General features: G+C 36.7%; 1 protein-coding gene across 1 annotated transcript in view; it reads right to left on the minus strand.

Moving 5' to 3' along the window:
• Positions 1 to 347: 347 nt before the first annotated feature.
• LOC139978760 (E3 ubiquitin-protein ligase NEDD4-like) overlaps positions 348 to 23,764 on the minus strand; it is a 34,699-nt gene continuing 11,282 nt past the window's right edge. The window contains exons 4-26 of the mRNA XM_071989240.1: positions 23,499 to 23,537; positions 22,809 to 22,862; positions 21,728 to 21,778; positions 18,551 to 18,606; positions 17,755 to 17,869; positions 17,108 to 17,307; positions 16,631 to 16,808; positions 16,395 to 16,508; positions 14,751 to 14,798; positions 13,987 to 14,041; positions 13,401 to 13,459; positions 12,871 to 12,942; positions 12,218 to 12,378; positions 11,680 to 11,748; positions 11,302 to 11,423; positions 10,252 to 10,322; positions 9,020 to 9,115; positions 8,265 to 8,338; positions 6,964 to 7,024; positions 6,725 to 6,784; positions 5,773 to 5,880; positions 4,933 to 5,102; positions 348 to 4,242 (exon numbers count right to left, since the gene is read on the minus strand). Of these exons, the coding sequence (XP_071845341.1) occupies positions 4,140 to 4,242; positions 4,933 to 5,102; positions 5,773 to 5,880; positions 6,725 to 6,784; positions 6,964 to 7,024; positions 8,265 to 8,338; positions 9,020 to 9,115; positions 10,252 to 10,322; positions 11,302 to 11,423; positions 11,680 to 11,748; positions 12,218 to 12,378; positions 12,871 to 12,942; positions 13,401 to 13,459; positions 13,987 to 14,041; positions 14,751 to 14,798; positions 16,395 to 16,508; positions 16,631 to 16,808; positions 17,108 to 17,307; positions 17,755 to 17,869; positions 18,551 to 18,606; positions 21,728 to 21,778; positions 22,809 to 22,862; positions 23,499 to 23,537 (2,136 nt within the window). The 3' untranslated portion in view covers positions 348 to 4,139. The remainder of the gene's footprint in view (positions 4,243 to 4,932; positions 5,103 to 5,772; positions 5,881 to 6,724; positions 6,785 to 6,963; positions 7,025 to 8,264; positions 8,339 to 9,019; positions 9,116 to 10,251; positions 10,323 to 11,301; positions 11,424 to 11,679; positions 11,749 to 12,217; positions 12,379 to 12,870; positions 12,943 to 13,400; positions 13,460 to 13,986; positions 14,042 to 14,750; positions 14,799 to 16,394; positions 16,509 to 16,630; positions 16,809 to 17,107; positions 17,308 to 17,754; positions 17,870 to 18,550; positions 18,607 to 21,727; positions 21,779 to 22,808; positions 22,863 to 23,498; positions 23,538 to 23,764) is intronic.

A 23,764-nucleotide genomic window follows, 5' to 3' on the forward strand; every position in this document is an offset into this window, starting at 1 on the left:
AGGCCTGAATCTGATAACACTTTCTAACCAATACATTCAAGTGCTAATCCCTACAAATTGTTAAATTTTTTTCACTTGATTTTTACTATTTTTCTCAGAAATTGGCTCCAAAATCTAATTAGCAGCTCCAGTTTCAAATCAAAACAAGGTGGTTAAATTAAATATAAATAAACTTCTGCCGGACATATCTTCGGACCTTCAACATCTCCACACATTGTCCACTGGTGTAACAAATTTAACTGCTATTGAGAGACTGGTTTATCTGTGAACTCTTGTTCAAATACAATATTTCCTTAGGATATTTCCTCTGAATTAAACTTCAGCAACAAAAGACAAATACAAAGTCCTTTTATAATACTGTTAATGTACACGAATATCTCATATTTTCATTTGATAAAAAAAGAAGAAAAAATATGTAAATGAGTAACTGTTATAAACAAAAAGAAGATTTTGTTAAAACAAAGATGCACAATCAATGAAAGTTCAAAATATGACATGCCCATTAACATTATAAAGCCTTGGCTCTGAAGTCCAAGGGGAGGGGGAACAGCTTGAAATATTCATGATATTGCATTTGTCAATTTTATCAAGAAAAAAAAACATTAAAATGCATGCGTCTCGACTCTTCTGACTGATGTAAAGATTTATATTAAAAAAAACTACATATATGCATAGATACATACATATGCATTAACATATACATGTGCATATGCATGTAAAAAAACTACATATATCCATATAAACCAGATATTAGGTGAAGAAACAAATATGTATACTAACACTAGCTCAAGCCCAAGAAGGACTTTTGTTAGCCATAAAAAACAACACAACATGAGCTACATCAAAAAGAAGTGTTAACTGGAAGAGATTAATAAGATCGCCCCCGCCCGCCCCCTCCCCTCCCAGCCAAATTATTCAAGAATCATTTATGTAAAAGGAGCTATGAAGAAGTAGCCCGCTGACACTTAACATTATGTTTTTCTTTTGTTACTATTGACTACTATGGTTGCACAACAATACTATTGTTAATAATTCAAGCCGTTTTCACTGAAGGCATCCAACTACATTTTAACAGTTTGGAAACAGTGTGGGCTCTAAACGAAAAACTTTCTCACAACATGCATTATACATGATATATACGTTGTAATGACAAGGCATATGATACAGGAAGAAACAGATTATAGTAATAATAATAATAACGATTGTAGGGCTCGATTGGTTTCATAATCTAAATTATCAAATGAACCAACTCTGTAAACTTTATGTATGGAAATAATTTGAATGAAAAGGACTACATATGGGTTAGAAAATTATTTTAATTAACTGATTAATTAACTGTTTGAAAATTAACCTAAATCGATAACATAAGGCTTATAGAAATTACCTTACATATAACCCATTCCTTCCCTTGAATACTAGCCTGGTAGTAAAAGCCTGTAGTGAGCAATCTGCTGTTATAGAATATTACACATGCTGTATTCTGATCAGTATTCTGGTTTTTTACTGTTTAATATTTCATTCAGTTTAACAATTCCAACAATAAAATAACCACAAAAAAAAGGGAACATGCTCTGCTATCATGTGTAGCTGATCCACACCACCACACGCACCAACATCTAAAATTGCACTTTGTGTAGACACTATATTATGCCATTTACCAATATTTACCCTTTGCAATAAAAATAACCTCAAATTGAAAATTACAATATATGGTCTTTAAATTCACAAAAAATAAAGAATCACAAAAACCTCCCTCCTCTCTTCCCCTTATATATAGGACCTGATACTTTTACCCACAAATACATTGTGACCAGTAATCTGGCTAGATAACTATCCTTTCAACAGTTTTCCATATTAGGTTCCTTTTATCAAGAATGCTAAAGTTCTCTTTCAGTTTAATATAGAAGAACAATAAACGCAGCATAGATGTATATATGATAATATGCTCCAAATTACCATTATTGTAATTTGATTGTTAAGCTATAGTTTGCATCATTACATGTGAGATGTGGGCTAATAGGAACCCATGACCCAGCCACTAGGATTCTTTCACTACTTAAATGTCTTCTACTACTTTGATTAATCTCACTAAAAGATTCAATGTTGACAGAGATTTATTTAGCTCTCCTTTCAATACTTCAAAACTTATAAATTCAATATGAAGATTTTAGAAAACGAAACCAAGCTATGTTAACATTGATCTTCAAGGTCTTCACAATCCCAGATTCCAATATACATAGACAGAAAGTGAAGATCGACGTGGAATTATAAAGTTTACCAAACTGGTAAGTATTGAAAATAAGCAATGCCTCTCGTTATAAAAACAGTCGATAAAGTGCCGACATCAATAAATTTTCACAATGGGTGGTAAATTTCAACATTACTGAGCATTAGCTTGACTCTTTGGCACCCCCCCCCCATTCTCAAACCAGTTTACTACCCACCCTCTCTCTCATTCTCACCCTTAACTGTCTCTCCCACAGTCTATCAACAGGTAACCCTAATATCATTTCACCTATACAACAAGGCATGTCTTCTTAAAAGTGTTATTCTTTTTTTTGCAAAAGAATGAGGGATAATGCACAGCCTTTGCTTTAATACCTTACAATCTAAGAACCTTTATGATGTAAAATGAATTCTCTGCAACACAACAACTTGAAACTGTAGAAATAAGGTTTGGGTAAGCATTGCCTGGTTTTTGTTTTACAGTTTGTTCTTCCTTTGTTAAAAGGACCAAACTTTTATCGATCAGCACAGGCAGTGCTTACTAGAAGTGAAAAGATATTTGCATACATTGTCTGTCTTTCTAAAAGTAAGTTTGAAAGGCATTGACTAACTTTTTCTACTTTTACAATCCCCCCTCCTTTATAAAAATAGTCACAGCTTACATAAAGATAGCCCATGTATAACATGGATGCTCTTATTATGAGATACAAAGTTACACAATTTAGCCAAAAGAAGAGCAACAACGAACGCTGATGGCAAAGTTTAAATTTTTTACATACCGTCCCTAATCTCTTGAATATAACTATAACTTACAATCGAAAGTCCTTCACTGCATAATAAATACACAGCAATGCATTGATTCAAATAGCAATATGTTCCTAATAATCATGCCTCTGGAAATTTATCTTTCATAACAGTTCTAAATATTAGATACAATGACATTTTCTGAAATGATAGATCCAAATGCTTCTATCCTCCTCCAGTATCTTGTGATCATGTCATCACCAATCCAGGATTGATTCGTGTAATGCTGTTTGTTTGTGGATGAGAGAACTTTTGGTAAAACGTTAGTGCTGGTACCTGACAGTCTGAGAGAAACTCCAGAAATTGGGCAGGTTAAAATACTTCATACAATGTTTCGATACGTTCCAAATAAGGAAATTGTCTGGAATGCTCCATTAAGACAAACTTGATGAAGATGCCAGCTTGTTAACCCACTGTTTCATTAAAATACAAATTATATAACTGTAGTATTAACTAATGTTTCATCTTCATATCACCAAATAAAAAATAGAATAACAGATACAAATTTATCTGGTATTTGTAATCATTTGAGCCCACAAAATCCTTCTTTTCTTTTCAACAAAGAGTTAACTTGAACTAATAAACCCTGATCTAAACTTGGTTGTTTAGTCACTTACACAGTGGAGATTTTTGCTGATGGTTAAACTTTGGCAATTAAAAATCAACATGTCAAGGGTCAAAATTGACACCATGATGGTGATTGCCATTAATTTCATCCACTAGTAGCTGATAATGCCAAATGATTCTACCAGGAATAGGGAATTGTCTAGCTTATTGATATCTGGCAAGCAGTAATCCCTCAGGTCATACAAACATCACATCTAATGATTCAATCCATGTCATATATAGTATTTTATGCTACACTAAATATGACAGACCTCCTCTCCCCTAATTAGCGCATCTCTGTCGGTGTTTTAAGACACGTTTAACAGCTGCAAACTCCCCGGTCCCCAGTCTCTGCTCCTTCCTCCGGTCCGATTAAGTCCCCTGGGTAAGCACACCGTTCGTATAAACAGCGGGTGATTACCGAGATTAATATACAGAATGAAAAAAAAAGATAATCTATAAACCCTGCTATTCCAAACAAGGTGCATTTTTTCTGTTTGACTTTAATCCACGCCTTCGAAGCCTTGGGCGTTCTCTACGGCTGTCCGGAGTTTCTCTACCATTATGAAGTAAGAATCGTAGGGCGGTAGGTCTAGGCGATTGAAACTGAGAAAAATAAACAAAGAGTGGGGACCTCAAAGAGTGTTATAACTGAAAAGGGTATCTGTCAAAGGAAATGATTTTCAGGGGTTTTGATCATTGCAAAATAGTCCTTGAAGATAAAAAGATTAAACAAACCACTATCAACTCCTCCTCATTAAGGAGAATATCAGTCGTATTCAAAGAGTTGGTCGTTTATGAAGACCATTTTCAATCCTCCTACGATATATGTTATGCTTGTTAATAGAATAAATTGAGATTTACAGTAAGTGATTGTATTTCACTACTACAACTGCAGTCCCATTTCCAATAGACTCTACTCAATTTTCACTACAAACTATGTTAGGAACTTGTTCTTGCTCAAACGGTACAAATTTTTTCCGAATGAGTTGATGGCAATAGCAATTTCTCACCAAAGATTTTAAATGCAAATTATGAGAGACCAAGCTACAACTTAAAAAAACAAAAAAACATGCCCAAGGTAAGAGCAAAAGGAATTGATTGCAATATAGGGAGTTAATGCACATATATACATGGTCCATGGGTAATCTTAGTTTGTCATTACACCCTGAAATATTTGGCATTTGACCTCCACCCCCCACCCCTCTCCCCAACCTTCTATCAATTTACTTTCTACAATCTTTGTAATGACACCAATGCCATCATCACATGATCATCCAATGTGAAGTTACTTACCATGTATGGGCCCGAGGTAGTGACTCCTTACTTCCCCAAAGCTCGATGGTGAACAGTTGGGGGCCATTGCTGCCGTAGAGGTTAGCGAACCCATTGACTGGCACCCTAGACGTTCCTGTCACAAACTGGAGAAGGCGAGATCTCATCTCTGTGTCGAAAGACAGAACAGCCTGAGAAGCAAGCGAGAACAAAATGATTAAACATTGGAAGAGACATTTATTTTTTTAGAAGTAATTTTTTGGTGGCACACTTTGGATGACTACATTGTACAAGTTGGCAGGAAAAAAAAAAATGAATTATCCAGACTTTTATCATCGGCATCCTTGGCAATCCTGATATGGCATTCAACCGTTCATTATGGTATAAAAGTGGATATGTAGCGTCAATACTGGGATATTAAAGTTTGCTTTCCATCGGCAGCACACCATCAGAGCACAAGAGTGAATGCTGAGGTACTAGCATATTCCAGTGCTGCATTTCACATTAGTATACATGTCGATATACATGTCCCTACCAAAACAGACTATAACGTAACATAACGTACGGTAATGTAATGCAATATAATGAAGCAACTGCCAAATGCGAAATGTTCAAATAATCAAGATTTACCGGTTGAATTTACCTTAGGGGAACGATGGAGGACAAGGGGGGTGGGGGGTGGTTATGTCTCAAACCTGTGTGATACAGTAAAAAGCCTGAGGAATTAAAATTGAAATGCAAATTACTTTTGGGCAAGGACAAAAACATAAAAATGATTTTTTTTTTACAAAACTAATTATTCTTTTAGCAACTACTGTCTGTTCTACGTATCTCCTGGAGAGCATTAAAGGCCTCATTTACCTTCCAGAACCACTGTATTACACCATGGTTGGCATGGTAACCACCTCTGTAGGCAGTGTTGGTCCTCCAGTCATTTACATTGATGTCACCGAGTCCACTCAACAGAAGCTAAGGGGGAGAAAACAAAATATGAACAACATTTACCAAGCAAGTAAGTGCACCCCCATCTCATGTAGTCTTTTTAAACCAAACTCATTTGTTTATCTGCTTCATACAGTATTTATTGATAGTTTACAAAGGCTGAAGATATCAGAGTTTCAGCTTTATTGAAACTTTTAGATGAAAGGGAAGAAAAGCAATGGACAAACTGTGTATTCTTAACCTACTGTAACCTGATACAGAGAGAATGTTAACATTTAAACCATCTGTGTGTACTCTAATGATATCTAATCTGGTTATCTGTTTTGTTTTGTTTTTTGGGGGGGGGGTTCTTCTTCTTTTTTTTAGGTGTTAAGGTTTTCCATTTTCTTTGATGGGAGTACTCTATTCGATTAAGCCCACAAGGGTTTCTTAGTTTACTTCCTTTCACATATTTACTTACTTGCAGTTATATTGTCTTGTTCACCTTGTATTACTATGTGTTAAAACAATAAATTAAATCAAATTAAATCAATCACTGAATTAAAAGGCTGTGTTCCACATTCTCAGTTACTCAGAATATTGTATTATCTTCAGAACTTGCGAATAAGAAAACCTTTTTGGAAAGTTTAAGTACAGACCTTCAGATGTTGGTAGTTTTCCAAACTGTTGTTTGTGTGAAATAAAAGAGATTGGGTTTATTACTTTAATAGTCCTTTAACTAAATGATAAATCAGCATGTAAGTTTTAATTAAGATGGAGATAGGAGGGGACAAGAAAAGGTTAGAAGGGTGGGGGAGGGGCAGTTGAAGAAGAAGGGAGCAGGTGGGAGGGGGGTTAGAGAACTTTAAGATAGGGAAAGAAACTTCCTGACCTCAATTTCATTTTCATCAAAGACCTTCAGATCTTCAATAGGAATGAGTTCAGCAAATCCCTGTTGGCAAAAAAAAAATTGTGAGAAAAGTGAAAATGAGAGATGAGAGAATGAATAGATCATGATACATCAAACTTATAGAGGTAATTTTACATTTCATAAGTAAATTGCAGATTACCTTAGTATGTTTGATACTGATTACCTAAAGTCAGGTATTTTTGAAGGTACTTAAAACTTACCTCCTTGAAAGCTGCCATCTGTATCTTGATCCTGTTGACAAACCTCCATTCTATCACTAACCTTTGAGAAGAAGGGGCAAAAGGCAAGAATCGTTTTAATAAATGAACTTTAAACTCAGCAGCATGGTGGAAGACATGACACACAGCCGAAATGATACTCAAACAACCAAAGGAAAAATACAATCTTAATTTTGTTAATATTACTTATAATAATTTTTCAATAAATGGCATTAAAAAAAAAAATAGCTGACTGACTCATTTGTGGGCTTTACTGTTATACTACACAATTCCATGCTATATTATGAACGATACAGATTAAACCAAAGAATCTTGAAAATACTTTATCACACTCTATCCTGAACAGGCAACATATTCTTTCTTTTTAACCAACCTGAAATTTCAGTCAGTGTACCTCAAATTCACCACACATACTTGTTAGAGTCATTACAAAACCAAACTAAATATCTACTTCAGTGTACATTATACATACAAAATGTACATAATTTTCACACATTTTTATTACATATTTAACAGCTCATAGAGACTTGTTTGTTTTAATTACCAATATTTAAAAAATCTTAAAAATTTCAATATCTAGTATTTTAACCCAACAACATCCCATCCATGTCAACTTGAAGTGCTGCTTACATCCCTTGTGAACCAAACCCTATTCTTATTTTTGTGATGATGTTAATAGATTGATTTTTTTTTCTTGAGACGTCTCACGGGCTGCAAAAAATTCACTGGCGGGCCACATGTGGCCCGCGGGCCGTAGGTTGCCCACCCTAGTGCTAGAGAATGCTAGTGACGGACAACTCCAGCTACAACAGCTTAGTTAGATTCTTGTTCCATTTAGCAGATATGCTGGTTCATGCCAGGGAGCGCCGCCGCCACTTTGTCCCTGTTTGATGTCATGGTGCCACCAGGAGGGTGTAATATTTTCCTTTTGTTTTCTCTCGTCATATTCTCATGGTGAAAGCAAGGCAACATTATTTATGGACTTCCACACTAGTATCAGGTCATGTTAGGCAACTTCATTATTTTTTGGCAACATTTTGCAAAGAGTTATCAGAAAAGCAAAAATTAAAGAAATTATGAATAACAGTAGCGTTAAACACTAGAGGCTATGGGATGTCATCTTTTGACTTGATCAAGTCCTCAGTCGATGATATGAAGGAATACCTAAGACATGATATCACCCTCTATCACATATATTAGTCACAATCATTGAATTTGTTTCATTTATAGCACAGATGGCAAATATTTGAAGAGCCCTGTGAGGTCAGAGGAAGCAAACATACTTAATATATTCTTGTTTGTTGAAATTTGTAACATCAATCGATGCTCCTCCAGGTTTCAATGCCGTTGTTTTGGTCTGCAAATAGAAAAGAGACAACGGCAAAGATGACATGGAGAATGAGATAAAAGAGAAGTTCTTAAAAAAACATTCTCAATTCAATACACACATAACTTCTGTTTGCTTAACATTTGCATTAACCTTTGTTTGTTTGTTTTGTACACAGAAAACTGGTGGAATGATTACCACTCGAGGACCTGTCCAAAAGACCTCTTTGCATAATTTAATCTCCAAAGCTAAGTTTAAAGACATATAGGTGTGTTTGCACAGCCACATCTTCCCAATCCCAATACATGCATTAGTGCAGTGATAAGTGTATAATACATCGATAAAAATTCTGTCTCTTTTCAACGTGAGTATCAGTACAGAGCAGGCCCAGTGTGGTTTGCATTAAAATAATGATGCAGACGTTACCACTGTCGTCATTTGACCGGGCTGAATATTGACTGATTTACAAAATCTTAGGCTAGAAGGACTTTGCTTCCTTTGGAAGGACTCGCAAATTCTGCAAAAGTTACATGAGTGGCTCAGAGAGGGGGTGGGTGGGGTTCACAGATGTTGTGAAAGTACATTAAATGAAACACCAAACCCCCAGTGTTGAAACACACAGACAAAAACTCCCCTTTTTATCACCCCTTTCCACACTCACTCTCCTCAGCTTGCAATAGAAAACATTTTTTGAGTGAGTGGTTTACTGACCTCACCAAAACTCTCTTCGTCTACTGAGAATGTCAGCTCAAGATCGCTGGGGTCATTTTCCTTGATCCAGAGAAGTGAATTATAGTACTCTGAATCCTGAGAAGAAGAAAAAAAAGGTAAAAGGAAAACGCTTGTTAACATATATCCAAACAATCGGGGCTTTAATCTAAGGGATACAAAGCTGTACGTAGCTGTTACGTTTAGAGATCTATCTTGCAGTACCTTTACGTCAGCCTCTAACCACCACAGAGGAGAGGAGTTTAAAGAGATGCTGTTAGACATCGCTAGGGATCGCTAAGGGATACAAAGCTGTACGTAGCTGTTAGGTTGAGAGATCTATCTTGCAGTACCTTTACATCAGCCTCTAACCACCACAGAGGAGAGGAGTTTACAGAGATGCTGTTAGACATCGCTAGGGATCGCTAAGGGATACAAAGCTGTACGTAGCTGTTAGGTTGAGAGATCTATCTTGCAGTACCTTTACATCAGCCTCTAACCACCACAGAGGAGAGGAGTTTACAGAGATGCTGTTAGACATCGCTAGGGATCGCTAAGGGATACAAAGCTGTACGTAGCTGTTAGGTTGAGAGATCTATCTTGCAGTACCTTTACATCAGCCTCTAACCACCACAGAGGAGAGGAGTTTAAAGAGATGCTGATAGACATCGCTGTTGTGAAATTACTCTGCCAATGACTTGGTACATACTAATGGTGGAATTACTGGGGATGGCACACAGAGTAACCTCTTCTCGGAACTGGACATTTACTGTTGTCGGTCACAGCTTCGAGGAGAATGCTTGCTTCCCATTAAATGGATTCATTTTAACTACTGAGTGCAAGTTGAACAAGAACTATCAAGCATGTTGTGACCAACTGAAGCTATTATTCTGTAAAACTACGGACTCCATGAAAGGAAATAACGGCTGAGCTTTGCTTTGTCAGTTGTTTTCAGCTATGTGACAAATAAGTATCTATACATAAGATGGAAAATCCTATCCTCCAGTTTTCCTGAGGGAGAATCAGCATTTCTACTGTACACAGCCCCTTCCTGCCCCCCCACCCCCGGGTGTTCGGCAATCTATCTTCTATTATATACTTAGATCTTGATGGACAATTGAAAATGCTCTTTTAGTAAACCTTGAAGGAAAATACCTTTTTTCCCAAAGACAGAAAATGAGCAAACATTCTTTACTCGATCTTGACCAAGGAATGAGTTCATCAATTTTACTTACCACAGCCTCCATATCTGACAAGGTTATAGGTTTGGAAATCATCATCTTATAGAAAGGCCTGATGAAAAATGCTGTAAAAAAATGTAAAAACTGGATTAAATGAGGTTAAAATCTTCAACTTTAACAGAGAGGATACAATTTTTCAAGGTCTTTCACTACAATGGAGGAGTACAAGATATCCATCGGCAGAGAATTATTATGTATTTCACCTCATCTCCTTATGTTGCTGTGGATAGAATGTTTGCTCATTGATATGCTACAGATGAAGGAAATTGTGGCCAGGGACTGGACCTCTGCCTGAGAGTGTCAATATTCAACGTGTACATGGTTAGGCCGATACACTGATATGCATTAGGATAGCTACTTTGCAATTTAGAGAAGTTGCCAAAACAAAATTTCACTTTGGATGATGCAAACATTTTCTTAAGTTGCAAACGTTGAGAATCGACGACAGAGAAACTTTTCTTCATGAAGAATGAAGTGGATTTGGCAAACAGTGGTAATATTTGAGACTTTTGTGGTACATAAGAGTAGGTACATATTCAACAGAGAGTTTGAAGAGAGTTGACTTCCGCTTCTGGTGATGTATACAAAACGTTACATTAAATGTGAATGAATGAATGGATGAATGCATGAATGGATGAATCGACGAATGGATGAATGAATGAATGGATGAATGAATGAGCAACAACTGCTGAGACATTCTATAAATATCCAAAAATATCAAATTTTCACAATGGCTTTGCTAAAATTGAACCCAAGTTAATATGTGAATTACAATACCATGACCATTGCGTATCATAAATGTAGACTATTCCATTGGCATCATTCAAAGATTTTAGCCATTCTAATGTGTAGGTACTAGTTCTGCTATGTCGGATTGACCATACATTATCGTGTATTTAACCGTATCTTCAGAATGACACATACTGGTAAATGGAATATTCTAATACCGTCCACTCTGATAATCGTCACCCAGCCACCATAAGATGCTTAAAAATCAAAAAATTCAAAGACTTGCTGATGGCAAGCAACCGCAAGACATCTTACCATCCAGTAATTTGCCGTGGTACACTGCCATACCAGCAACTCTGCCAATGAACCGGAAGTATGAAAGATGCTCCTCATTACAAAGGCCTGAATTGGGATTGATTTGAAGTGTGTAGTTATCCCTGCAAATAAGAGAATACATTTTGAATTTTAGATCGATAAAGTGAATAAGACTGTGTTATCCTGCAATCACAGCTTCATATTTCAACTAGAATAATGATTTTCTTGCTTAAGTTTTTCTAGGTGTCCAAAACATAATACATTTCCAATTTTTATTCATATAAGCAACTTTTGAGTATATGATAAAATGGTCCCCCTCCCCTCCCCTAAATAAAAAATAAACGAAACAGACAATAGAGAGGTGATTTGTTAACTTACATGGCTGAATACTCAAAGAGTCCATAATAAGGATTAAACATCTCTCTGGATAGCAGAAAGAACCACTCTCTGCACAACGGAAGAGGAAAGAAAACAAAGGTCATTTTCATGAATCACATTCAGCTGTGACGAATGTTGTCTATAGTTATGAACCTGATGTAAATACTTCCTACATCCTTCTAGCTTGTTTCAATTGATTTATGGTTGGAAGAAAACATTGCATCGATGTTAATAGGCGTTTCAAACCTTCCCACAGGCCCTCAATTTGCCCACCTGTGTTGTTGCCATCATAGATACTAGCTCACCAAATACAGGCTCAAGTCACCTATTACATAAACCACCAAACTATACAATAAGTCACCTTACATCACCGCAGGTTACTCTTCAGAATGAAGGTTAACCTCATAACAAAAACCATTCAAAACTACCTGAAAAAAATGGACAGAATTGATCACCTAGAAATATACAAATATGTTACTGTTACAGTTTTGATAGGTATACACCCTGAAAAGGATAAAAGGTGTTTCCAAATCTCTACCTTGCGACACCCCCGTAGTCCAGACCGGTTTCTCCTAAAAATTCAATCCATAACCGAGCTTTGAGTAGATCCGGGTTCTTCACCACTATCACTCCTCTGTATGAATCTTCAAGGATACTACTCCTCTTTAACTTCAACTCAAATTTATTTGGAATGTTTGACTGAAAAAAAAGGGTAAAAAAAAAAATTTCAGACGATTGATTCTAGTGGAGCATTGAGAAACAATTTTATTCAGCTTTTCTCCTTCCTACAAATTGATAGCAACTGATGACTTCCAGAGACAAAAGGCAAATCACTGGCTAAACAGAGGAGTAACAAGCAAAGGAACATAAGTCTGTATTTTACCAATTCCGCAATGCCGCCATCAGCAGCTCTTGGTGATAACTATCGAAAATTTCTTTTTCTACGTATCCCAGTCATAATTCACGGTGTTTGCAAAAAGTTAAACCTAACGAGGTTTAACTTTTTCAAAGAAAAGTTAGAGACAGAAGACACGAGTAACTCATTTCTAAGTTTCATAGTTGCATTTCCACTATTTCAATAAAACCCAACTTTATCATAGATGGTCCATATCTAACAATATGAAGTCACTCAAGGACTTATTTAATAGAGATATGAGAGAGTCTCAAATCAACTGAAAAATGTTTACTTACAGCCTTTGGCTTCCTCAGTCTTAACTTGAAAAAGTCATACTTCTTCTTGTAATCTCTTGAATATGGGACAGCCTGCAAAAACAAGATTAAACATTAAATTTTATTAGACATTACGCTCACGATTAATGTATTCACATAAAGTACACACCTTTCGTGTTTGTGTTCATCTATTCTTCTTGATTTTTCTAGGTTTGATAATTATACTTTACCTAATTCATTTATGTAGATGGAGGGCCTACGTTTACAAGCTTTGAATAGCTTCCTGTGGGTGCCTCCGAAACTCCATCACATTGTTATTTTGTATTTATACGTTACGACAAAACAAATTTAAATACATGTTACAAAAGCGAATCCATCAAAATCGAAAAAGAATAGACAAGGAGAATATCTTGAATGAGTGGACACTTCCATGAAGTTAAGGACACAAGAATCTGCCGAAAGATAACAATTAGCCATCATTTAAACTGTGTCTAGTGCACATTTTTATTTGCTGACATTAAGTAACATCATATACTGCGAAAGCAACTTACTGGACCGGCTATTTCCGGGTTCTGTAGTCTTGGATCTTCCCACTGGGTACTACTTGTATCTGTAAAAGGACAATAAAAAATATCATAAATCTTTATCTTTGTGACTGACAAGTATTGGGCACAGTGGCTTAATGCAGAGATTTGCACTTCACTCTGTTATTCTAAGTAAGGGAATTGGTGGGGAAAGTGGTTTAGGAAGATACAGGGTTTGGGGTTAAGGAGGAGAGGTGTGAGACAGTATACACATCCAAAGCAGGAACAACGTCCAAAGCTACTCTCTAAAGTTGTATATGCTAGTTATGGTACATTCAGTGACATCGCAGCATGTCTACAGAGTGGCAGTTTGTCTACAGAGCTGCAGTGTGTCCACTGAGTGGCAGCATGTCCACTGAGTGGCAGTGTGGCCACTGAGTGGCAGTCTGTTTACAGAGTGGTAGTTTGTTCACAGAGTGACAGTCTGTCTATAGAGTGGCATTTTATTTACAGAGTGGCAGTCTGTCTACAGAGTGGCAGTGTAACTACAGAGTGGCAGTTTGTTACAGAGTGGCAGTTCTTGTTTGTCTCTACAAGGTTCTGGTCAACTTACTATGATCAATGAAGAACACTCTCCCATCTGCATGTATTCGTTGCTCCCAGCCCGGCTGCAAAACGAGGAAGAAATTCAGGTAAAATATTTGAGGTGAGCTTTTAATGCCTCTGATAAATATGTTTCAGTTCAAAAATAAAATATCCTCCTTTCCATAACTTTTTAAAAGTCTTTTCAAAAGTGTCAATGTCATGTTAATATTTGGCAAGAGCGAAACTGAAAGGGAAAAAAAAAATAGAAACGAGATGAAACAATTCTAACCACTAGTCTTTTGTACTGTCTTGCTTTCCATATTTTTTTTTTTGAAAACAATGAGTGGCACCTTCTTGACAGAGCTTTCAAAAGTTTGCAGAATACAGACTCCTGTAGAACTTTCCATTGCCATATTCATGTAAATTTTAATAAACACATACAGTTGTCTTGCTTCTACAATGTATCACAGTTTTTTCCCGACAAATTGTGGCGAAACTTTTGCAACAAAACCAAAAGAAAAATATGCAAACGGTGAGACTTGAAGTAGAATAAAAAACAATTAAAAAAAAAGTTATTATTCCATATGGGACAAAGGTTCTACTTTTTTAGCATATACTTTGCATAAAAGTAAACAACATAAATGAAAATGGCAGATGGTTGTTTACATCAAGTGTTTTTGCAATCTGTATTACATAAATCACATCTACTGTTACATACAATGTACATACATACATACGTATGTACATACAACGTAGATGTATCACATATATATATCACAGAAAAAAACTCACAGGAAGTTTGCCCACTTCATCAACATTCTGTGAAAGTCTTGGATCATGCTGCAAGAGAAGTGAAATGAAGAGGGGAAATTATTTATTTTTAAGTTTACAGTTCCTGCATACATTATAGATGAATCTTTCTGCAACAGGCATAGAATAACTAAGAGTAAGTACGTATTACTACCAAAGCCAGATTAGGACTATCTTAAGAGTCATCTATTATATATCAGTTATAATCTTAATACTCTGTCATTTTAATGGATTTCTACCGGGGGAACAAGCGGAGGGGAAAGAGGTTTTATGATATGCACACTGCTTGTTTGTCACAACGATTATAAAATCGACCATTGTGGAAAAACAAGAAATTATCCTAAACTCCCTTGTTGCTGTGGTAACTTGGCGGTGTGAAGGTACTTTACTCACTTCATACTTTATAAAGGAACTGTCACTGACAAATACTGTCACTTTCTCTGATACAGATTAACATATATATGGTTTCAAAATGGCTTTCCCAGAATGCAACACTGTATAAAGGTTGCTTGCTTCGCAATAGATATAAACACTACTTTTGGGAGTTTTATCTGTAGCTAGTTTTCAACAAAAAGATGGCATTAGCTTCCTGGATATTGTCGACAATCAAGTTGAGTCAAGGATTGTCTTTAGCCCAGTAATCTAAACATCACTGAGGGAATAGATTTAAGATTTATTCTGTGTATAATTATTAAGCACCCAGTGTGACAGAATGAATTTTGAGTCACCTCCACAGAACTTTGTAAACAATCGATATCATATTTTGCTTTACATGCCTATATGCTGACATTTGGATCATTTGCACGACAGTGTAACCACTGGTTTCAGTCTTTGGACGTGGCTTCTTTCCGTCCATTCCATATGAAGCAATTACACACACAGATACATACTGACAACAGCTTCAGTAGAATCTTGCCTCATATTCTCATCGTTTCAAACTGTGGTTTGATATGTTTTTTTTTATCATCATCGCTGACGAAGCTTAAATAGGGAAGAAGAATGTTTTCTACTTTGTTCTATCTTTTCGGAGAATGCAGTCGTTGCTCCAGTCGGTATTTAGTATTTATTTTTCCGTCAAATAATCTGCAATTTACTTGCCATGAACATATCAACTAAGCTATAGTTTAGATTCTGGAAGAATGCACACATTCGATGGTGCAGAGGTGGTCAGAGTTTCCACCCGGCAATCGTTACATATCTGTGTAAACAGAGGAAGGAGCAGGTCCTCCTGACCTCAACAATCAACAGTTGTTGCTGCTGCTGTGCAATGTTGATGCGCAGAGTCATCTGTCAATTTGGTATCTCTGATTTAAGATTTGGAGTTTTGGTTTCGATCGCTTTCGTCCTGTGTGATCGGGACGTTAAGTGGCGATCCAAGGAGCAGGAGTGGGTGCAACATTTACATACCAGCCTCATAATGATCTCAACAGTCATTGATAAGAGAAGGCTGGATCTGCGCTGGTCGAAATGATTCCTTCCACGATCGTCATCGCATGGATAAGATTTGAAAACAGACTTATGTTTGCATCCTAACCCTTGGGGGAATACTAAACTAAAGTAAATATTGCATTTATATTAACCAAGAGGATCAACCAGATCCTCTCAATTTTGAGAGAGTAAACTCACCCAAGTGGTTTTCCTTGTATTATGATCGATAAAGAACAACCTCCCATTTGGGGCCTGTTGTTTCTGCCAGCCGGCCGGTAGGGGTCCCAGGGGGTCATCCACGACTGGTTCTTGCTGTACATGGGTGGTCGAAATGGGAAGGGAAAAAAAAGAGGAAAAATTAACAATTTTATCTGTAAAGGAATATCCCATCAAAACCAATCCTGCTTGTTTTGACATAGTATTTTCTTATTTACCTGTTCTGAATTGGCAGTATCATTTGCAGCCTGCATAGGTACTCCCGTTGCGCTCTCCAGGCTATTCTCCAGACTGATGTGTCTTCGGGCGATGTAGATCTGACGAGCCTGATCTTGCTGGTTGTCTGCGGCAGCGGTGTCAGGAATAGTGGCCGAACTGTCCAACGGTTGAATGATGCTGCGTCAAAAATTGGGTAAAAGAAGAGAGATGGAAAAAAAGGTTTACGCCAAAGCAAATCCTTTCATGTCATCATTTACAGAGAAGAAGGAGGGTTAGAGGGAGGGTTGGAAGGTTTGATAATAAATTCATTGTTCACCTTCTGGGCGCATCATTTTCCGTCTTACTTTACGAGGATCTTGATAACGACCATAAAATCGAGTGAATCAATGTTTAATGCATGTTGTGAATGTTATTATCTGTGGGGGGGGGTGGGGGAGGCAGAAGGAGGGGGCCGATACTGATGGCAGCAAACTTACCTCCTAGGTCTCTCCCACTGAGTCTGCCTAGATATGTGGTTTACGTAATAGAATCTTCCATTGGCATCCTGCCTCTCATCCCATCCAGAGGGGAGAGGAGGTTGCTGATGAGAGGCCGGAGTCCCTGGCTGGCTCGATATCGAACTATCCGTGCTGTCGTTCCCTTCGTTCTGCATATCTCTGCTCACAACTTCCCATCCCTATGATAAAACATACAGTCAGGTAGTCAATAATGGAACTGTTAAAGTCTTAGGCCAAATGTCGATACCCTCTTTTAGGTTTGAAAAGTAAACAAGAAACATTTCCTATCATAATCAATTCTGATTCAGTCACTCTCTTCTCTCCAGTTGAGTTGAGAATAACCATAACATTTAATTTTTACTGAGTCTAGGTGAGTCATTGACTCAAATTCACTGTGTTTATCTCCACAGTGAGAGAACAGAAAAAAAAAGTGACAAACTTGTTTGAGTCACTTGACTTTTGAAATTTAGTGCTTCGAGTCTTCAACGAATCATTCAAGCATTGTGATAGCAGTCATTCAATAAACCAAATAATCTAAGTTAACCTTGTAAAGCAACAGTCTTCAAGTTGCAAACTTCACCGGCTTCTTTGCGGGATCAAATAAACAAGACCTATTAAATCCTTACGCTGTTGACTTCATCTTCAGTCTGTTCTGCCTCCCCATTCTGAGTTTCATCTGAGTCACCGTCTCTCACCATAGCGATGGCCATTCGTAGGAATCCACGTACTCTGGAACGTGAACTGGGGGGGAGGGGGAAGTCAGTTGTTAAAATTGTTGAGAATCAAGATGTAATATGTCTCGTTAAAATTCCGAGCTCAGTTGCATGTTGTATACTTGTCATATGGGATCAATATCGAATGTTTAAACGAATCAATCAAAGTAGTCAAATACGATCATTTGTAACAAATGAAAGACCAAAAGTAATACTTGAGTATAATATCAAAAGGCTACGACCTATAAAATAATTGTCACTTTATAAAAAAGGGGGTTGCACACTATGCTTCTCATCTAAGCAATGGAACATTTTACAAAACTCTTTCTGCTTAGTGGAGGAAGGGGGAAGATGGCAGAGAGAAATAAAAAACAAAGTATTAATAATAGGCGATGGTAAAACAGTACAGTTTATTTGTGTTGGTGAGGGACAATTACAACAATGAGAAAAACTTACCCTGTTTATGAAACAAAACTCCCAAAAATGACCTTACAAATGACTAGCAAAACAGATATTAGAAGATCTTACAAAACTCAGCTACTAGTGGAAGATAACCAAGCCACACTCCTCCCCCACCCCATTTAGTCTAACACTGTAGTGAGTATCATAAAGTTGTATATTAATTATTAATCCACAAACATGAGATTGAAACAGATGACACTATTCTCATAAATCTATCTGAGTACTATGAGCATAAGACTCTTCTTACCTTCTCGGCCTTAAAACATACTCCTTGTGTGAACTCCATGTTCTTGCATTTTCGACCTGCGGAGAGAGAAACATGAGACAAAAAGAACAAGTTAAAGTTATGTGATTCTTGGACACAGATATACGCTCAGGATTTATGTACACAAAAAAAAAAACCTAATTCTCCTTCCTGAACAAATGGAAACAAAATCCTCCATTTTATATCTAATGTTTTACTTTTTCCAATATAAGTATCAGTATTTCATATACCAGTTATACATTACCCCTTCCTTTCCCCTCCTCAACCATATTCTGTGTTAATATGAACACAAACACTGTTTATCTTTCATATTCATTATATCAACACACACACTGCTACCGTTTAAACTGATTTGATCAACACAGACACTGCTACCGTTTGAAGGGATTACATCAACATGAACACTGCAACCGTTTGAAATGATTAGATCAACATGAACACTGCTACTACGTAAGAAGATTATATCAACATTGCTACTGTTTACAACCCCAGGGCCATACTCTGAACACTGCTACTGTTTAAAATTATAAGATCATTATTTAAAGTACACTGCTACCGTTTACACTAAATATATGAACACAAACACTGCTTAATACTTTTCACAGTAGTTTAATAAACACAAAACTGTAACTTCTACAATGATGACATTAACACAAAACACTGTTTACCTTTAATGTTAGTACTATCATCATGGCTCAGAATAACACAAATCTAGAACTTGGGCCATAGGCAAGTGAGCAGGAAATATCAACACAAACACTGTTTAGCTTTCATCGTGTAAGTACTACTATCATGGTTCAGAATAACACAAATCTAGAACTTGGGCCATAGGTAAGTGAGCAGGAAATATCAACACAAACACTGTTTAGCTTTCATCGTGTTAGTACTATTATCATGGTTCAGAATAACACAAATCTAGTAAATGGGCCATAGGTAAGTGAGCAGGAAATATCAACACAAACACTGTTTAGCTTTCATCGTGTTAGTACTATTATCATGGTTCAGAATAACACAAATCTAGTACATGGGCCATAGGTAAGTGAGCAGGAAATATCAACACAAACACTGTTTAGCTTTCATCGTGTTAGTACTATTATCATGGTTCAGAATAACACAAATCTAGTACATGGGCCATAGGTAAGTGAGCAGGAAATATTCATTGTCAATACATTTTTTTTCTTTTCTGCTTGTCTAAATACCTGAAAAGTTACCATGCTTTTGTTAATTTAATACATTGCATACTTCCACACAATTGTTTGAAGTGAATTAATTTAAGGAGTGATTGTTCCCTCCCTCATTCCAGACTTAAAACCAACCCTCCTACAGAACCAGACCAAACCAGCAATATTTAGTGAATTAAATCTTGTAGATTAAATCACTATTTTCCTCCATTCTGCAGCATAATAATACACAGAGAATGACTGGTTCCATAGACAAATGGAAATAGATGTTCTTGTCAATTCTACAAGGTACAAATAAATTCTTTCTAGCCAATGAGCAAGGTTAATATCGAAGAAAACTGTCGCTCCATATCTTACATAGCAAACGAAGGAGGGAATGAAGCACACGATGACAACAACACTGCATCCTGAATCCAACCACCGGTTTTTTATCCTGACACTATCAATCAAGACTTTGACCTTTGTCTTATTTGGCTGATAATGAACGGTTATGGGATAGTTAACCAAATTTATCTTACATAAAGTGAAGCCATTTTTAATTACTTATCTAACAGAAATCATAGTTTGCTGTGCCTTGGCAGAGCCAATACTGTTGAATATTAGCAAACATTGACGAAAGGCCAGATAACCATACTTTGGACTTATTGTAACTGTGTCCATGTTTATTTAAATTTTTTTATTATATAACGCCTTCTCTTTTCCACGAATGTTCAAAGGTTTTATGGCATAGACCTTCAATCCGATCAGTCTTGCCCTCAAGTCGCGCTTGTCAAAGATCTCCAATTAACGAAACAAGAATATTTAATTGGTGTCGGGTCCCTCCTCACCCATTTCCTTATGTTAGCCAAAATGTCTGGTGATAACATTTTCCAACGTTAAAGAGCAAAGACAGAGGCAAAATGTAGACATAACCTGTTCCTCTCTGTTCCATCAATACCAGAAACACACACACATACACAAAAAAGGGTAAATTAGGTTCAACCTCCAAAGGTTTGCCAATGAAACGCCACATTAAATTTGCAGAACACGCTATATGTGTGTATTTGATGAAATGCTTGATAATTTGCTAATTTTACAAAGCTGCCAAATGATTCATCAGCCTAACATCTCTTAGGTTAATCCAGGCAAATCTAGTTATCTGAAAGTAATACGACGCTTCACTAAAATAAGGACAGGATCCAGGGGGATTGTGGCGGGGAGGGGGTTCAATTAACCCCTCTCCCTTCCCTTCTTCAATCTCACATAAACAAATCAAAAGTAGTTATTAGCACAGTCTTGCATTCAGACTTTAATTTATAGTCTAACTTTGCCTCAGAATGCACCATTTGATGTTAAAATAATTGGGGAGGACAGCCAGACCACCCCTACATGGGAGTTTAATTCAACAACCCCAGGGCCACACCCCTTCCTTCTTAAAATCCTGGATGAGAATGATAAAAGTTACAAAAGTTGACATTCTATGAACCCATGAACCATACTTTAGACAACAACAGAGTATGAAGTGACATCATCATGTCTGTTGAACTGAAAATGTCTGTAAATATCATTTATTCACAGAAGAAGATTGTATTCTCAAAAAATATACAGTTTTGAGGAAGCCCTGAACAAATCAAATTGTTTCACATTCCAACCAAAGACCATCGACAAGATTATAGCACAGTTACCATGGTGATATCACAGATCAAACTCTGTGACGAGCCATTATCACATTTATCTGGCAAAAGCTAGTTACCTCTGACAGTCAACCACATGTTAAGTACTGAGAAGGAGGTTTTCACCTTAGCCTTCTACACTTTAAGTGTCAAAATATTCACCACTGTGTGTCCCTTCAGAGAATGAGCGTGTCGTTTTATTGGCTATAAACACTCAAAATTAAAAACAACTTCGTTACGACAAGCAATATTCAGTACAGTATGAGAGATTTTCTCATCAAATGTTCCATTTAGGATTCTCATTTCGCAAGGTTTCGGAAGCTTACCTGAACATGTCTTAGAGGGACTTCAACCATCCCAAGAAAGTCATCTCTGGTCTGCAATAAAGAAAAACACAATAATATTTCCATAATAATAAGAAATAAATATTATGTCAACCTTTTTAAAAGACAAGCAACACTGATGATACCCAGGAATGTAAGACACCCTCTCAATATCCTCTCAAAATGAAAAGCATCAGCGAGGCTGAATCAACATCAATTGAGAGAAATTATCTTCACAGACCCGCAAACATGGACCCCCATTTCCATGGTGACTGGAAGGGAAAGACTTTCAGACTGGAATTTTTTAACACTCAGTCAGAAGGAATTAGACCTTGCATTTAGACCTAATAATAAACTCTTAATTATGCCTGAGAAATGCAACTTAACTTTTAATTTCCTGAGTCAGGACCCCAACTCATCTCCCCCATCCCCACCCCCCACCCCACCCCCCTCACCACATCAGAGTCGGCTTTAATAATCGCAGAGTCAAACTGCAAACCTTCATCATATACTGGATCTGCATGTCACTTCCATAAAATTTCCTTCCCAAACCTTACTCAGTCGGGGTAGCTTAGAATCTCTGCCTCTCCCCTCCCCCACCCTCAACCCCCACCTTTGAAATCCTATGCATGTCACTTGCTGCAGCCTCCTCATAATCATCCAACTGTTGACACAGTGCCTAAGACCATTTAACCTTTTTTTATGGTATTATTACATTCAAGGCCTTCCGTATATAAAACAATAATTATGTATAACAACAGATATGCAAACAATGTGTCTCTTCAACATTAAGAACAATAAATTTCGTGTAGCCTATAATCCTGATACCATATATCACTAAAAGCTGTTACTTAAACTGTTATAAAACACAAATCACCTGTCATATCTCGTTTAGGTCAACGACAATTCTATGACAAAGCACAAAGCAAAGTTCTTTCCATAAACAATGGGAAAACTACAGGGTCAAAAAACAAAACAAAAAATGCAGACTTTTGCTTTTGCCAAGTGCACTGAGGCCTGATCACCTTCATAATAAGGACAATTTTATATAAGTGATGACTAAGATATATCTGGATCGACTCACCAGCCTATTTTCATCGAAGACTTCGAACTGGAGTGTGTGACTTGCTGGTATGACCTGAATACATAAATACAAGAATAAATAATACAAGAATAGTGATAGTTCTGTAGGTATGGGAAGTTTAAACAGTATAAAGGAGTTAACGTCATCACATAGCCACAAGTAGTAAACGTTTCTTTCAAATGATAATAGAAACAAAAAAAATTGGATTGCAAATGGGCATGACATAGCAAAAAATGTTCAGTGAAGACTATTTATTCAAACCATCAGCATACTCTAGTACTGGTCCAAGTAACAATTAGTTAAAAATGGTAACATACAAATAACAGGCGACATTACTACACTGGAGCGGGGAATAATTTATCACTTCCTCAAGTTTCCTTGTTAAATTTTCTTAGTATTCTCCTCAATCATTCAATTAACTCTCCATCCTTATGTTTTATGTCTTTTAAAACCTATATCTCATATTACTTAATGTCAGGTATTAATGTTCTCGCTATTATGTTTTAACATTATCTCCTTGCAATGCCTTCTTTCTTGATTGATTAAAATAAAATCTTATAGGACAAACTCTCAAGTTTCTATGGCAGAAACTATCGCATTGCATGGCAAAAGACTTGACAGGTACCACCTTAGTTTTTTCTAAAGGCACTCTGTATTTTATTTAACAACCTGAAAGTTTCAAAAACTTACCCTAAAGTTAAAGTCTTCATACCATTTGGGGTTCAATGACTGAAAAATAAACAAAAATATGGAATATGTCAACACAGGAAAACATCTAACCAAAATTTTCAGAATTTATTAAAAACAGAAGAGATAATTATTGCAATTTGGCATGATAGAACCATCTTGTTTTAGCCCTCTCAGTTTGAAGCTAGCTAACAAATAGCTAATATGAAACATAAATACCAAAACTCACACATACTTTACGATTTATGAGATAAGTGGACTCTTCTACA

The sequence above is a fragment of the Apostichopus japonicus genome, chromosome 13 (genome assembly GCF_037975245.1).
Source record: "Apostichopus japonicus isolate 1M-3 chromosome 13, ASM3797524v1, whole genome shotgun sequence".
NCBI classification, from domain to species: domain Eukaryota; kingdom Metazoa; phylum Echinodermata; class Holothuroidea; order Aspidochirotida; family Stichopodidae; genus Apostichopus; species Apostichopus japonicus.